Source organism: Hylaeus anthracinus, unplaced genomic scaffold (genome assembly GCF_026225885.1).
Source record: "Hylaeus anthracinus isolate JK02 unplaced genomic scaffold, UHH_iyHylAnth1.0_haploid 11982, whole genome shotgun sequence".
Lineage (NCBI taxonomy): Eukaryota > Metazoa > Arthropoda > Insecta > Hymenoptera > Colletidae > Hylaeus > Hylaeus anthracinus.
The window spans coordinates 15,051,199-15,067,382 of record NW_026534330.1 but is presented as its reverse complement, the minus strand read 5'-3'; the positions used below and the strand labels follow the sequence as shown (position 1 = coordinate 15,067,382).

Genomic DNA, 16,184 nt, shown 5'->3' with positions numbered 1-16,184 from the left:
TCTCTATCTAAGTTTTACAAGAAAAATCGTTTTTTATTTACGCGTTAAAATCTGAACGATCTTCTTGACCAACCTAACAGCATTTCCAACTTAGTCGATACAACAGTTTCCTTTGACGAAACGTTTGAATCGACGTCGACGCAGATTGATAGCTTCGTTCACGGTACGACTCTACAGTATCCTGAGAATGTTCACGGTAATTCGTCATCCATTTCTCTAAACAGTTGGCAGAATTTGTGCGTGCGGTGTGCGGTAGCGGTAGTCTGCCGACGGCGTCCGTTCGTAGGAAAGAGAGGAAGGCATCGAAGGATCCCTTTGTCAGATCAAAGTAAAACGACTTGGTTGAAAAGGAACTCTGATAATAAGAAAAGGAAGATCGAGAAACTCGAGGGTAAACTGGGGGTACGGCCTCGTTACGGATTTTCTGACCTCTTCAACTCTCCCGCGGGTTTTTTTTTTTTCTCGCGAGGTGAATAACAGTGGTACATAGACGAAACCCCTGACCCCTCCGCGGGAGGTTCGCGCCTCGGCGCCTAAGCCACATCAAAAAGGAAGGAGGAAGAAATTGCGGAAGCGGGAAGGTTAAGAGGACGATACGAAAGGGAGAACGCGCCGTCTATCACTATGAAGCTTGTTGACCACGTGGTGAGGAGCTTCAAGGTGGCCAAGGTGTTCCGCGAGAACTCCGACCGCATAAACAGCATCGACTTTTCACCAAACGGGGACACTTTGATCTCTTGCTCAGAGGATGACCAGATCGTGATATATGACTGTGAGAAAGGCACTCAGGTGCGTACGGTCAATTCTAAGAAGTATGGTGTAGATTTAATTCATTTCACCCACGCGAAGAACACCGCGATACACAGCAGTACCAAGATCGACGACACGATTCGTTATCTGAGTCTGCACGACAACAAATATATAAGATATTTTCCAGGACACAGCAAGAAAGTTGTGTCGCTATGTATCAGTCCCATAGAAGATACGTTTCTGTCTGGTTCTTTAGATAAATCCTTGAGATTATGGGATTTACGTTCACCTAATTGTCATGGTGTTATGAACGTTTCGGGACGTCCAGTTGCTGCATATGATCCAGAGGGTCTCATTTTTGCTGCAGGTGTTAATTCAGAGTTTATAAAATTGTATGATTTACGCAGTTTTGATAAGGGACCATTTGTTACATTCAAATTGTCTCAAGAGAAGGAGTGTGATTGGACTGGATTAAAGTTCAGCAGAGATGGGAAAACCATCTTGATTTCTACGAATGGCAGTACGATTCGGTTGATCGATGCATTTCATGGCACACCGTTACAAACATTTACCGGTTATTTGAATAACAAAGGGATCGCAATTGAGGCTAGTTTTAGTCCTGATTCGCAGTTTGTATTCAGTGGATCTACAGATGGCAGAGTACATGTATGGAATGCTGAAACAGGGTACAAAGTGTGCGTGCTCAATGGCGATCATCCAGCACCTGTTCAATGCATTCAATTTAATCCTAAGTATATGATGCTAGCATCAGCCTGTACCAACATGGCATTCTGGCTTCCTACTGTTGATGAAAGTGCATAAAATTAATACATGGAATGCTGGGCAATGCTCACAAGAATTTATCTAATTTTGTGAAAGAAGGAACTGAAGATTGTATTGGTCCAAGGAACAAATGACAATGAATAATTCTTGGGTATTTCAAACAAGCTGAACTTGCATTTACATTGTGTACAAAATAAAGTTACCGACGTATGAGACGCCGGTGTTGGAATGAACCCAAGAAGCAGGAGAGTTGGTGTAATATTCAGGAGTTCGGCTGCTTGTCTTGCTTCAAGTATATTGCGTACCGTTTATGTATTTTGCCATCTTTATTGTTTTCATCGTCATGTACTCTATGGTGCGATGAACGTGACCATCATAATAACACCTTATCAACATTTAAGAACCGTGATATACCATTGCTTCTCTTCTTCCTCAAAGTATACTACAAATATCGCTAGTATTTGGATGTGTCATCTTCTGTACATACCTCCTTCTTGTGTACCTGTGTGTAGTATAACGATATTGAATTATGTATCGTATGTTACAAAAACTCTTCGAATCATATATATTTAATTGACTTCTGAGTAATCAATGATTTTACAATGCATTTTGTTACTACTATATCTCTAATGATATTTTAACAAAGTTAGAGTATATATTTATACATTTACGTTGACGACATAAAAGAAATTGAAACCATAGAACAGTATCCACAGCAAAATTATATATTTATATTCATTTTTCAGTTGAATGTTTTTTGACATAACTTGAAACGAGTTCGAAGCACAAAGGAAGAAGATGATAAAATCGGTACATTTATAGTGACACTACAGAAAACTATGCTATGTACACATGAAATTCGTGACACACAAATATGTGTGCACTTGCATTCAATCCCATAGCATTGGTATTCAACAAAAAAAATGAGATTTGCAATCACTGATATCGTGCATGGGGAAATTGTTATGATCGTGTCGCATTGATGTAAATTAAGCAATTGGTTTGGGTTATTTAAAAAGATCCCCAGTGACCGTCCGAAATCAGGGATATTTTTCTTTCAAACCGATTATAACGGAGTTTACACAAAAATTGAAATAACGTACGATACACTTCGCTAGCGCAGAAGAACGATAGCTATCGAGCTTATTTATTGCGCGCAATAAACATGCGTACGTTTAAAATAAGACACTTTGTTGACGGCAGTAAGGTATCACGTATTTTTACGACTTCCATTGCGATAAAGGTATAATAATTCAGAAAGTATACTGCCACGATGGCACTTATGTTATTGTATATGTATTATTCTAGATATGGTATCGTTTTAATCTACATGCGTGGAACCGGCGGGCCGGGTGAGAAACATTCGACGATGATAAGAAGTGCAGTTAAATCTAATCATCTCACAGTAGTTCACTAAATATAATGTTAATGTCATCGCAATGTGGCATCTCATCTTGACGAGAAAACCAGGTGCATACGAATAGACAGTTATACTCGTATTCAAACGTTTTATCGAATGAAAAGAAAACGTAAATAAATATTCGACAATCCAGTTTTGTATACAATGTAACTACGACGGTTAAATAACATTCTTGTTGTATTGTACACGTGTCTGTTACAATTGACTTTATTGAAATTCCAATCGTCGTTTAACACCGATAAACTCACAAATTGGAATGAAGTCGCGTCGATAAAAATATTACACAATTTTGTGTAACGTACACGTGTTTACGACTTATTCGTGTATATTCTGTCTGTACGTTTATGCATGGCTGCTTTCGTCGTGCGTGTATATACCATTTATATTCACAGTGTCCTCTAGAATTTCTAGATGTTTTTCTTAGCATACTTTATGCAAGAGGAGGGGGTTATAGTATTCTATATGAAAGCGCGCGTGTATGTACCGACTGTGTTCGTGTTGCGTATTGTCTATTGATTCTACGACGTATGCGCGCGCGCGCGCGCGTGTGTGGATGCGTGTATGGGAATATGTATTCTTTGTATGTGAACGTGTTTCCTCGTGTATCTCTACGACTTCAGCAGACTCGAGTGCATTACATTGTGCGTCGAATACGCGAGAGTTCGCCTCGTCTTGTAAAATAGTATTTTTCTAAGTGGCGAAATAGTGTGCGTAATTATATCACGATATCTGTGTTGGAAGAACGGTTACTATGATGTTATTTAAAAATATGTCTTGCGATTCGTAAAAAGAAAGGGATTAGACTATAAACAGAAAGAAGATATAGAATCGTACAATGTATGTCGCATTCAATCGACCGGATTAAAATAAGGGAGATTATAATGGACACTGAGAGAAAGAGAGCGTGAGAGAGAGCGGACTCGAAGAATTAGATCGTCTCTCGAAGTACCACGATCGATCCACGTATATAGATTAAACACTCTATGTCATACTGCCAACTTGTAATCTAGTAAATGTCCGAACCGAGTATCTTAATCAGAGTTGGGTACGTCTTTATCTAGGTAAGGAATAGCGAATAACGCTTTATATGGATAACGGTTATTTGTCCAGATAAAACGATTATTCGTGACTCGCAAATAAAACGTTATACGCCTTTTTTTCGTTTTGAATAACTAAGACGTATGTGATTTTTCTGTGATATACAAATATGAAAAATGTTACGTAAACGGCGCCGAAATCACATTCCACGCAAAAATATGACTAAAATCACATTGAACGCGAACGTGTAACAAATACCATACGTAAATAAAAATCACAGCGTAATTGTAATAATTTAACAAATGCCAGAACAAAAATCATATAGTTCACGAATCACACATTCCAGATGAAAATATTACAAATATCGCAGAAAAATTACATCGCTAACAGAATGTGCGAAAGAAGTGTAATTCTTTGTTATTCGAAAAAAAATAACTCGATTAACAGATAGTTTTATGTAGATAAATTTAATTAAGTTATTTCGTCGATGACGAGAATTTTATTCGAACACTGCGTATAAGGAATGACTAGCCAGATAAATGAACTAAATGGAAAAATTTATAACGTGGATAGTATTTTGATAGAGATTTATTCGAAACTATTCGAATAAACGCCCAACTCTGATCCTAACACGCAAATAAATTTTCTGTGACTTGCGCGTACACGCGTAACACACTGTGTTCTCAAAATGGAAAAATTCGAGAGAATTTGTACATACTCCTAACAACCGTGAACGGAACTTACGATCGGCGACAATGTTGTCTTAACAGTATTCTGGATAAATCAGTGCGATGAACTCCTTATTAAATTTATTTCCGTTTAAATGTCGTAGGCTACGAAAGAAGATCGAAGGCTAAGAGATTGCTGTTTGCAATGACAAATTTTAGCGACCAATGCCGCCACAAATGTGTTAAACGTTGCACAAGTTAGCATGGTGGCTCTTAACACATTGATTGTCACGTTACCCAGAAATGAGTGACTTCTTTTCATTAAGGAATTAAATAGATTAATTCCAAAAGTGAGGCGTTAATGAAAATAAATTTCGCTACAAAATTAAATGCTACGATAAACGTTGAATTACCTAATTTTCAACAGTCTCGAAACGAAATTTTGACTAAGTAAAAATTGACATGAATTTAAATCTGGCAGCTAATGTGTTAATTTAGTATGCCTCATATGTTAAGACAGCACTGATTGTCGATCGTACGATCGGGAAACCTGAAGTTGAGACGATCGATTGAGATCGGATCCTCGAGCAGGTGCCACTAATTCCCTTCTAAATTCCGTTCGCGCCTGTTGAAAGCCAGGGGCGTAAAACATTAGGGATTTCTTTTTTATCGAGATTACTCGACGCGTCCCCTGTCATTCTTGTATATATATTGAGAAGATCGAAAAAGAAAAAAAACAGAAAAAGTACGAAACCTTTTTTTACGAATTTCAAATTTTTCATCGATCGACCGTGCGTTTACGTTCTCTTTGTGCATAATCGGGGTACGCAGACAATTGACAAAGACACCGATGTCGTACGAGCGAGAAAAACTTTTTTTTTTAATGTTCATTCGACACGTTCACTTTATCGTTTCACCGCGACTCTATTTGAGGAAGGCAAAAAAAAACTGTAGAACAAATTGGGCACATCATCCCGCTTACGCCCCTGTCGCAATCGTCGATTTATGCGGCTACTTAACATAGGGATTTAGAATTGAACTTAAAATAGGTGTACAGCATTCGTCGATTGGAGGAATCTTAATCGTTAAGCGTTTTATTGAAACGCGCCTCAATAGATGAAGAAAACTGGAAAAAAAGAAATAAGATACTAAATGTGATGTGATTCAACGGAATAATTCGTGTATTTGTAATTGTTTGTATTTAGACAATTGTTACCTTGTGACGTCTACTATTGTCGGACGACATATATGATCTCTGTATCTTCTAAGTTCCTACGTTAAGTTTTCGTACAAATTATCGTCGAGTGTTTTGTAAACGTAACGTAGTCGCGTTCAGTACTAATTTTTTAACATTTACATTTTCTGCGCTGGAATAGAATCGGTCCAGACGTCTATCATACACCGAACGTTGCACTATAGAGTGTCTTGGAGAACTAGGAACATACAAAACGAACGTTCAAGCCATCTGTTAGAAAATGCATTCAGTTCGAAAGCTTGGACAATTGTGTAAAACATCTTCCAACAGTGAATTGTAGAGTACGCACATTTTTAATGTTGTATTTTGTCAGTAACAAATCTCAGAACTTCCATTTGATCCTACTTTTTTCGCCTTTGTTTATCGTTGCGAACGATGATGTATCGAAGCAGCTCTGAAACGGTTAAATTGTTGAACATAATTTGCATAAGTAGGATTTTAAACGTGTGTACACGGGATTTCCTTTTTTCTTCGTAAACCGTGCATATATATAAATACATATTTTTATTTATGTCTTATGCAGACAAGTAGACGTAAAGTAAATAAGATTGTATATGTACCACGACTAAAAAGACTTGGCATTTCTTTTCAATTGAATAACAAAATTGTATATCGCGTACATCCGTTTGAAAAGAAAAAAAGCCAAAAATGTTTCGTTGAAAACATGTATCTATGTTCCAGTTCGCTAAGTCGAGGCAAGAGATAAAATTTTCTTCCACTGACGTATAAATGTAATAACATATCAACGCGTTTATTAGCGAATTTTTAATTGAATGTTAACAAGCGTACTTGAGAAGAGCAAAAAAGGACGTATGTCCCATTGAATTTTTCTTGCTGATATAACGTGTCGATTTGACGACTTGGCGCGCAGAGTAAATTTTTATTTTCTTTTAAAGTCATTTGAATAGAACGTATGATGTTTTGCTAAAAAAAAAAGAAAAAATTATAATAAAATACTTTTTTTGTACATCAAAATTTGGTCTTATCATTTTATTTCTGTGATACAATATTTTTTAATAATTGTCGACTATTTACCTTCTCGGTAATATGGAATTCCACCCGATTTCGAAAAATAAGTTTCATACACAATTCATTCCTCTTTCTCAACACTGGTTCATGTTTGCATTACTTTGCAAGATCATTAACGATATGACGATATACCGTAAACTGCAAATTTTAATCGTTCGAAGCTACGTAACACGTGTGTTATTATAACGTACTTACATCTATGAAGTAAATCGGTGGAGTTTCTAGTAATTAATCTTGTTCGAACATTGCGAGTCATCACAAGATAATTTTCTAATACGATTCCATTTTTTTGCGTGATAAATTACCCGTTTGTAATACACGATAGTGATCTATAAAATTTTGTTGGAATCAGTAAATGTCTGATAGTTTATTTTTATACTTTTGTAGGTTGCATCAATCCCGTTTATCGCTGCAGTACAAAATGACAAAAGTGCAGTACTCATGATGCTTTTACTAATGATCGCTGTCTGGAAAAAACCATTTTATTTATGATTATTTGTATCGACAAAAACGCAACACATACGAATATTGTAAATCATGAAACAGGTTCTTGAAATAAATCTAAATAATATCAATGATATTCCGTAATTGAATTTTGTTTTTGTTACATAATATATTACAATTGTAATATATGTATGAAATTAGAGACAAAATAATACTTTTTTTGAGTTTTTTAAAATGAACGTAATTGCATTTATTTTGCCAACAAACTCAACGGAAATTATTTTTAAATTACATTAATAAGTACAAAAGAGTATTGTTTAAGTATTATTTTATTCCATTATCGTTTGTATGTGATACAGCTTTTTGTCTTCATCAGAAATTGGAATTGGTGCTCCCGACATCAAATCTCGGCCCTCCATAGTTTTTGGAAATGCTATTACGTTTTTTATACTCTCCGCTTTACACAGTAAACACATCAGACGATCCAGTCCTTGCAAATAACGTAATTTAAAACAAGCCTTCATTTTATGTCTTATTTTCTAAATATTATTCGTATATAAAATAAGATACCTATAGCAATCCCACCATGAGGTGGTGCACCGCATTCTAAAGCATCAAGCATGTGTGATAACATTGATGCATCTATATTTAACATTTTCAATATTTGTCTTTGCAAAGTTGCTTCGTGAATTCGTATTGATCCTCCAGCAATCTCTGAACCGTTCATAACTAAATCGTAATGCAATCCCCTAACCTATAATGAAATAAATATTTTATTAATTAAAATATTATCGAGTACATTAATTAAGTAATACAATTACCTTGTTTGGTGTCTCAGAAAAATATTGAATATCATCTGGATGAGGATGGGTAAATGGATGATGCATGGTTTCTAAAGTATTGTCTTCAGTATTATATGAAAATAATGGAAAATCAGTAACCCATAACAATTCGTTTTTAGAAGTACGAATTCTTTGACCTTTACTCTCCAGTATATTTGTAAATTCAATGCGCACTTTTCCCAGTAGTGATTGCTATAATTTTAAGAACAATTATTTGAAAATATTGACAAATAACACTTTAATAGATGCTCACACAACATGTGTGTGATGTTATCGTTACGCGTAGAAGTGCAGCCGTTAAAGTGTTAATACATTTAAATCAGAGCATTAAAAATGTCATACTTACAGTGGGAAATTTATTTCCAAAAGCTAAGAATAGAACATCTCCTTCGTTTAAATCTAATTTCTGTTGCACATTTCCTTTTACAATTTTAGAGTAAATTTTATTCGTTTGTGTTGATGATTCATTAGATACTTTTAATTGAATTAATCTTACAGAAGGAAAATAGTCGCGCTGTAGTTTAGAAATACTTTCTTTCATAGATTTCGTAAGGAAATCCTAAAAAACAGACTATTTATTGCAAATGTGCAAAGATTATTAGAGAACTAAGATATAAATCATTTACAAACATACATGCTTATTGGGAAAAACTAAGGCGTACATTTCAAAGTTTTCTTCCCATTTCATTTTTAAATTTTCTTCTAATACTGAATATTCAATTATTCTTGTAAGTCTATGAAGCTGAAATATTAATAGTGTTAATTTCAGTAGTAGGTGCTTAATGAATATAAATTAAAAATATTTAATTCTTACTTGATATGGTATCCTTAAATCTGGTTGATCTGTACCAAACAATTCCATTACTTTGTCATAAGTAAAACGCTTGAAAGGTCTAGTTATTGCTTCTGAATCTTCAGGCCAAGAATACACTAACAAATTTTCAATTAATTCCATTATCCCTTCGGAATCAACGAATGACATTTCTATATCTAGCTATGAAATTATACATTTATAAAATGTCATTTTTGAGAAATTGCATATATATTTGCAAGTAAATGCACACCTGTGTAAATTCAGGTTGTCTGTCATGTCTAGCAGTTTCATCTCTGTAACATCTAGCAACTTGAAAGTACCTATCAAAACCACCAACCATCAGTAGCTGTTTAAACTGTTGAGGACTCTGTACTAGAGAATAAAATTGTCCCAGGTGTCTTGTTGGTACTACGAACTCTTGAGCACCCTATACATATAAAAATATGAAATTTTGAATATCCTGCTATTAACATATTCTATATAATGCTTTAAACTACATACTCCAGGAGTAGTTTTAAATAGTGTTGGGGTTTCTATATCCACAAAATTGCATTCTTTGATTAAATATTCTCTCATCTTTGCTATGACTCTTGAACGTAATCTTAAATTTCTTTGCAATTCAGGATATCTTAAAGACAGATATCTATGTCTCATTTGTGTGCTTTCTTTTGCTTTATTAAATTCCCTAATGAAGAGTGGTAGATTTGGTTTTGCAACATTTAAAACTTCCAAAAACTCTACTTGTACTTCAATATCTCCAGTTTTCATTTGTTTATTTTCTTGGCCCTTTGGTCTCCCATATACTTTACCTGTTACACTTATTACACTTTCAAAGTTTAATTTCTTGACTATCTCTTCCAAATCTGTTCTCTGCAATAAAAGATAGCAACTCGTTAAATTGCATTGTGTATTCATTCAAAATGGATACAATTGATAAACTTACATTGTCAGGTATAATAAGTTGCGTAGACCCATATGCATCTCTTAATGTCATAAATTTGTTCATTCTCTGAAACTCCAACCAGCCATATAATCGAACACTATCTCCTACATTTTCAATATTCAATTGGCCACATGTATGAGTTCTTGAAACAAATTTATTAACAGGTTGTATACTTTGTTTAGCTACTTCTTGTTTTTGTACAGCAAGATTATGTGTATAGGCGACTAGGCCTGAACAATATTTTGTCATAAGCTGAAACAAAATTAATAAGATATTTTTTAATGCTCCAATCTTAATGATTTCATCAATTATTAATTTTTAATAAACATTCTGACTTACTTTATGGTTACGTAAACCATTTTTGAAAATTAACCTAAGGAATTGATTTTTTGACATGATACAATTGTAAAAAGTAAACATCCTTTCTGTAAGAGGCAAATATGTAAAGTTTGCATAAGTGTGTTTTGTAATTAAAAATAGTCATTAATATACGTGTCTATTTATACTTTTTAAAATAAGTATTATATGAGAAGCAAAAAGATGTTCACAAATTGTATTGTTACGCTATCACCAGCTATCACGTGAACTTAGCTTTATTACATGTAGCGTCACAACGCGGCATAACTTAAGCACTACAGCATGTAGTATGTATTTATATTCAAACTAGGAGCGAAATTCAAATGGATTAACCCATTGTATCAGCGAACCACCACTCCCATTGTTAAAACATTCAACGTGAGTGATCGAGCATGGGAAAGTCGAAAGTCAGGAGAGAAAACGAAACGTTCGTTGAAAATACTTGACAAATTCATTATAGGCCGTGTCGAAACACCGTTTTCGCTAAACTTCGATATACACTAACAAGGGAACATATCTAACTGTCCGTCTCCGATTTTGATCTTTGAATTTTAAAACTTGGTGGGTACCAGTGATGGGCAAAACCCTAGGATTCGAATAAATCTGAATTCTGCCGATATGTTTGCCTCTTTTCCTCTTTCGAACATTTCCCAGAAGAAGAAACGAGACAAACACATTGGCAAACTTCAGATTTATTCGAAGCCTAGGGTTTTGCCCATCTCTGGTGGGCACAAACACGGGTAATGCAGCGCTCTGTAATCCGACAAAATCTGGCCCGAAATATGGGTTAGCTTTGCCCACAGATTTTGTCCTTATATGAGCATATTTTTGGCTCAATGAGAGCTCATTCGAAAGAGGAAGGTCCAAGGAATGGCGCTCTGGTCGTGGTTGAACGATATTGTGTCGATATTTAATAATATGAGCGTCCAAAGTCGAGCAAAAATCGAGCAAAATACATCCGCAGAATAGTTGTATTTTTAGGTTACTAAAAGGATTTTGTGACACAAACGATGACCAGAGCGCCATTCCTTGGACCTTTCTCTTTCGCATGAGCCCTCATTGAGCCAAAAATATGCTCATATAAGGACAAAATCTGTGGGCAAAGCATTGCATTCCCACAGATTCCGCCATTTTGACGATAATCAGAGCAAGTGACGTCACAAATTTAGTTCAGACAATCGATAGGAGATGGCGCTTACTGAGGACGACTGCTAACGTGATGTCGATACAATTGCGATGTTGCCGTTCTCACAACAGCGTCTCTCTACACTGTTGCCATTTCACTGAGGTCGAAATCGCGCTTAGCATCCCGATCCCGTATCCTCACATTTGCCACCGTCGACTCTCAGTCTCTCTTCCTTCTTCATCGAACTGTTTCTTTCTACTTTCGTCGTCGCTTCGATACTCTAGCTTTGCGCTGGATGCGGTTCGATCCCGATAGGAGTCACTTATTTTTTTTCCCTTTTTCTTCCGTTTGTATGATGTTTTATTAAGGAAACTACCTTTTTATATATTAAGATTATTTTTATACAATATTGTTCAATTTTTATGTTTTTTATCGCTTTGAAAAAGAAGTCAGGATATGAAAGGAGTTTCTACAAGCTTTTATAAAAACTTACGTCATTATAATTTGTACATAATAATTTAATTATATTAAACAAACATTGCACAACTTCTTTTTTCTTTCTTTCTTTTCCTTTTCGTTCTTTCTTTTTTTTCTTCCTTCTCTTTTCTGACTTCTTTTTCAATACGATAAAAATCATAAAAATTGCACAAGATTGTATAAAAATAATCTTAATATATAAAAATATGGTTTCCATAACAAAATATAATACAAACGGAAGAAAAAGTAAAAAAAAAAAAAAAAAAATAAGTGACTCCAACCGGGATCGAACTGCTTTCTAGCGCAAAAGATCGTCTTCGTAATATGGCACTTTATCGACTGTGCAACGCTGGTTCTATAATACCTCCGCCTCTTATACGGTTGACACTTGTCAATCGAAATTTAGCTATTTTTAAACATTTATTTCTCAAAAACGAAAGAAAGTCGCGCCTTCTCACTTGCAGAGATTGTTCCACATTCCCTTCTTTACATATGAAAAAAATTTGATTTAACAATTCGGCAGACACTAGGCGATGTCTCCTTGTAAGCTATGTGAACATGGGATCAATGATAAATGAAAAAAAATTGTAACAACCTAACACTAAAATCGAAACGAAACACTATCATTTTCCATAAAAAAAAGTTAATTTTTTGGCAGTTGGGTGTCAGGTTCACATATCCTAGTAGCACACAATATTGAATGCAGATTCATCCAATGAAAGAGATTGAATCTCATTTTAATATTTAAATATACATATGATGTTTATTCCAGATTTAGAAAAAAATATTTTTTTTTTTAAGTATAAAATGAATATCTATTCAATATTTAGAATGGAATATTTTTTCCCAAATATAAAATACATGTTTATTTAATATTCGCAACAATATATTTTTTCTCGAATATAAAATACATATTCATCTGATATTCAAATTCCCACCGAGTTAAAAAAAATTAAAATAACTTGTTTTAATGGAATCCAATCACAAGAAATAAAGTAATAAAAGTAAAATCTATGAATAAATGAAACACAATATAAAATTTGATTTAATTTTTGTTTTAAATCTCTTAATTTCAAGATTTACTCAATATTGCCCGAATATTCAATACGCATCTTCTAAACATAAATTTTATGTTATCCGAATATTTTTTAAACGTTTCTGTTAAAATATTTATGGGAAATAGGAAACATTAATAATGGATTTTTCAGGATATGTAAGTATCAGTTTTTATATTCAATTAGTATCAACTCAAAAAGTAATTTGTATTAAAGTTCTTTATTTTGACAAATGAAATCAGGGTGTGCAGAGTGTATAAAAATTATTGGTCACCACTTTCAGGAGTTATTGTACACATCTGGATCGGTGGACATTTGCAAAAAAAAACCGTCCGCAAAATTCATTATTACCTCGAAATTTAAGGTCAGTTTTTTTTAATTTTAAAAAATTCTACTCGAGGAGTAGGTAAAAAGCTTCAAAGGAGCCACATGCCGGAGACGAACCGTTGTCGCGTAAAAAATTGTTAAAGGTTTCCAAATTCTCGATAGCGCGGAGCAACTCTACGGGGCGCCGCAGTGGCGCCGAGGGTCCCTCACCCTACCTCCTATTCGTATATGCACGGGCGATGGTGAAGTGTGACCGCACTACACAACGTAATAAGCAGCGCGGAACAGAATACTACTACTTACTACGCTGAGCATTCAGAATCCCTCAAGGAAGAAGTATACAGTATATGTTGTTGAGAAGAAACTATACTCTATGGCAATAACAAGCAGCTCCATCTAGTTTTCCTCCGCTGCCGCATATCTAATGGTAATACCATTTCTATGCAGAGAGTAGCTGCTGTAATACCGACCTGCCGAATCGGAGATGCATAGGACCCAGAGCCAAACTCCGAGTTGACTTCAGCGACTGTTGCGGAAAAAGTAGGAAACTCCGGGACAAGGACAGAGAGGGCGAAACAACAATTGCAGGAGAGACGAGAACAAGGCGATTAGGCTAGCATGATTCTTGTCAAGGATATTGAAGCAAAGAAGCAATATTTTCTAATAATTCTGGTTTCAAAATATTCCTTATACCTTGGCGCATGCCACTGTAAGGCCCGATTTCGGAAAAAGTGTTTGTAAACAAATTTATTCTATAAGAAAAGAAAAATCATACTTTTATTATTTATAAAGTTTCAAGACCGAAATTGCAAAATTGGGTATTAGAGTGGTATGCGGAGTGATGTAAAGAATATTTTAGAAAAAAAATCGTGAGAAAATATTGCTTCTTCGCTTCAAAAAACTTGATGAGCTTTGTTGGTGTGAAATCTTGATGATTTATATGGCAATATGGCTGCCTCGCTATCGCGTTTTCCGTTGTGGCGCTGTTGTCGTCTGTTCTGTTGTTACTATATCGTCGCGGACTATATCCTCGGACCTCCCGCATGCACCCCACCGAAAGTAGGTATCTATATGTTTCGGGGTGCTCCTCCGGGAGCACCACATCGAAGTCGAATTCCTCAACGTTTTCCGGAATGATGTTGAATAACATGTTGTTGTTCACTGGCATTTCTATAAGAAAAAAAGAAATGATATTTTTAATATTTCTTTTCACGCACAACATTCAGGAATATCCATTTCACTGTCGAGTTCGTGGTGTTATCAATATGACACATTTGTCGGTCAAATGCTACGACTATTAATAATCCAGTATTTAAAAAAAAAAAAAAATTTCTGCAACACTTTCACACACTGATAACGCCAGGAACTGGTCACTACTGTATATGTATTTTTCACTTATTTTCGTTTTAAAAATTGAAGCACTTCACGAAAAACTTTCAAGCAATTGGTTGTTGTCTTAAGCACTGTCAGACTGCGAATGGCTTTGAAAACGTTACAGCGAAAGATCCAATCCAGCGAGAAACAAAAACTGTGGAGTACGCATCACCATTTGTCAGGGGAGGCTGATAAACATTACACCGGATGAGAATATGATATGGGGGGAAATGCGCTAGAAAGAAAGACACATATATCCAAGTTATTTTTTTTTTATTGATAAGTGTATTCCATCTAAACTTAATACTAACAATTCAAAGTCAATTTCCCAAAAATAGATACATTTTTTATTTCTGGTATTTCAGCCACCAGTTGTACAATTTAAATACATTTTGTAAAGCGCAATTCGTTACATGGTTTATGCATCGCATGGTATTAGTAACATCAAGATTTTTCAAACACGCGATATCTTTGTAATCAGCATCCATGGTCTCAATGGTTATATTCGCATTTCTATCAAGTAGATTTTTCAACCAGTCACGTTTTCTCTTCCCTTGACATATGCGATAGCCCATACATCGTTATCGACTATTGCCGTTGTAATCAATCGTTTCGCCATACTGTATGGAACGAAGCCATCTTCCCACGAAAATCCATGATGATTTGTCGTCACCCAAGAAGCACGAGATTTATCGGCTGCCTTGGCTAGTGAATTCCATGGATACGGGCTCTTAAAAATGTAATGGGTGAGAACGGTTCCTTTTCTCAATACCGCCACTTCCTTTACGATAAACCTGGTTCTGTCGGTGAACCCTTGTATGTCAACAAACGTTGGTACCATCGTGACGATATCTTTGAAACTACGCCACAATGCGAGGTGTTCATCTCTTACATATTACAAATATTGTTGATGCTGCAGTTTATGTGATTTTCCGCACAACGTTGGACAATGGACAGTATTCGATGACGCGATCATGCAAAATAAGACAGTACGCGGTAGTATTTGCTGGCACGTTTTCTTTGCAATCAAATTCTATTCGCACATCTACGGTGGCGCTCTTGATTGATTCGTTCTATCGCGAGCAATCCATGACTACAAACGGCCCATGCAACAAAAAGTTGTCCATGTTGCAAAGCGTTTCGTAACAGTCGTATCCGTAATAAGCTTTACGAAAACGTGCATACATATCAAAAAGAATAGCATATCTGTTTCTATCAAAATCAAGATTCAAGTCATCGTATGGATAAAAGTCAGAGTTCAGATAAAGTTGCACGTTGGTCAATTTACATGCATCGAAGTTGCTCGCATCTTCAGACATGATATTTTTTCGACCAGTCTGCAGTGCAAAAATGACGTATCGCGGTTTCTCCAGCTGAATCGCAGTTTTAACGGCCCACGAATGTTTTGTCGTACTTTGCAACAAAGGGTATTCGTACAGGTCCCACGAACGAAAACTCATGCTTAGGTATTGCCCGCTTTCC

General features: G+C 35.4%; 2 protein-coding genes across 6 annotated transcripts; one reads left to right on the top strand and one right to left on the bottom strand.

Moving 5' to 3' along the window:
• The first annotated feature begins 191 nt into the window (after positions 1 to 191).
• On the top strand, positions 192 to 7,684 carry LOC128886417 (WD repeat-containing protein 82). 4 transcript variants are annotated; one of them, XR_008459803.1, is made up of 2 exons: positions 192 to 4,014; positions 7,331 to 7,684. XR_008459803.1 is itself a non-coding variant. In XM_054141322.1 (1 exon), the coding sequence occupies exon 1, from the start codon at positions 625 to 627 to the stop codon at positions 1,570 to 1,572; it is 948 nt and encodes a 315-aa protein (XP_053997297.1). In that variant the 5' UTR covers positions 192 to 624; the 3' UTR covers positions 1,573 to 5,377. The 4 variants fall into 4 exon arrangements, 1 of the variants encoding a protein (XP_053997297.1); XR_008459805.1 differs by lacking the exon at positions 7,331 to 7,684 and adding an exon at positions 6,036 to 6,889; XR_008459804.1 differs by lacking the exon at positions 7,331 to 7,684 and having other exon boundaries at positions 192 to 2,776; positions 2,842 to 5,377.
• A 16-nt stretch (positions 7,685 to 7,700) lies between these two features.
• On the bottom strand, positions 7,701 to 10,622 carry LOC128886393 (aspartate--tRNA ligase, mitochondrial). 2 transcript variants are annotated; one of them, XM_054141258.1, is made up of 11 exons: positions 10,493 to 10,622; positions 10,326 to 10,411; positions 9,987 to 10,238; positions 9,545 to 9,913; positions 9,294 to 9,470; positions 9,044 to 9,223; positions 8,864 to 8,971; positions 8,576 to 8,788; positions 8,209 to 8,421; positions 7,958 to 8,141; positions 7,701 to 7,877 (listed from the first exon to the last, which is right to left on the bottom strand). In XM_054141258.1, the coding sequence occupies exons 2-11, from the start codon at positions 10,404 to 10,406 to the stop codon at positions 7,717 to 7,719; spliced, it is 1,938 nt and encodes a 645-aa protein (XP_053997233.1). In that variant the 5' UTR covers positions 10,407 to 10,411; positions 10,493 to 10,622; the 3' UTR covers positions 7,701 to 7,716. The 2 variants fall into 2 exon arrangements, with proteins under 2 accessions (XP_053997233.1, XP_053997232.1); XM_054141257.1 differs by having other exon boundaries at positions 10,326 to 10,579.
• Positions 10,623 to 16,184: the final 5,562 nt, after the last annotated feature.

Coding starts and splice junctions, on each gene's coding strand:
- LOC128886417 (XM_054141322.1), top strand. CDS start 625: ATGAAGCTTGTTGACCACGTGGTGAGGAGCTTCAAGGTGGCCAAGGTG.
- LOC128886393 (XM_054141258.1), bottom strand. CDS start 10,406: ATGTTTACTTTTTACAATTGTATCATGTCAAAAAATCAATTCCTTAGG. Junction 8,422..8,575: donor TTGGAAATAAATTTCCCACT/GTAAGTATGACA, acceptor TTAAAATTATAG/CAATCACTACTGGGAAAAGT. Junction 7,878..7,957: donor TCATGGTGGGATTGCTATAG/GTATCTTATTTT, acceptor GTTATTTGCAAG/GACTGGATCGTCTGATGTGT.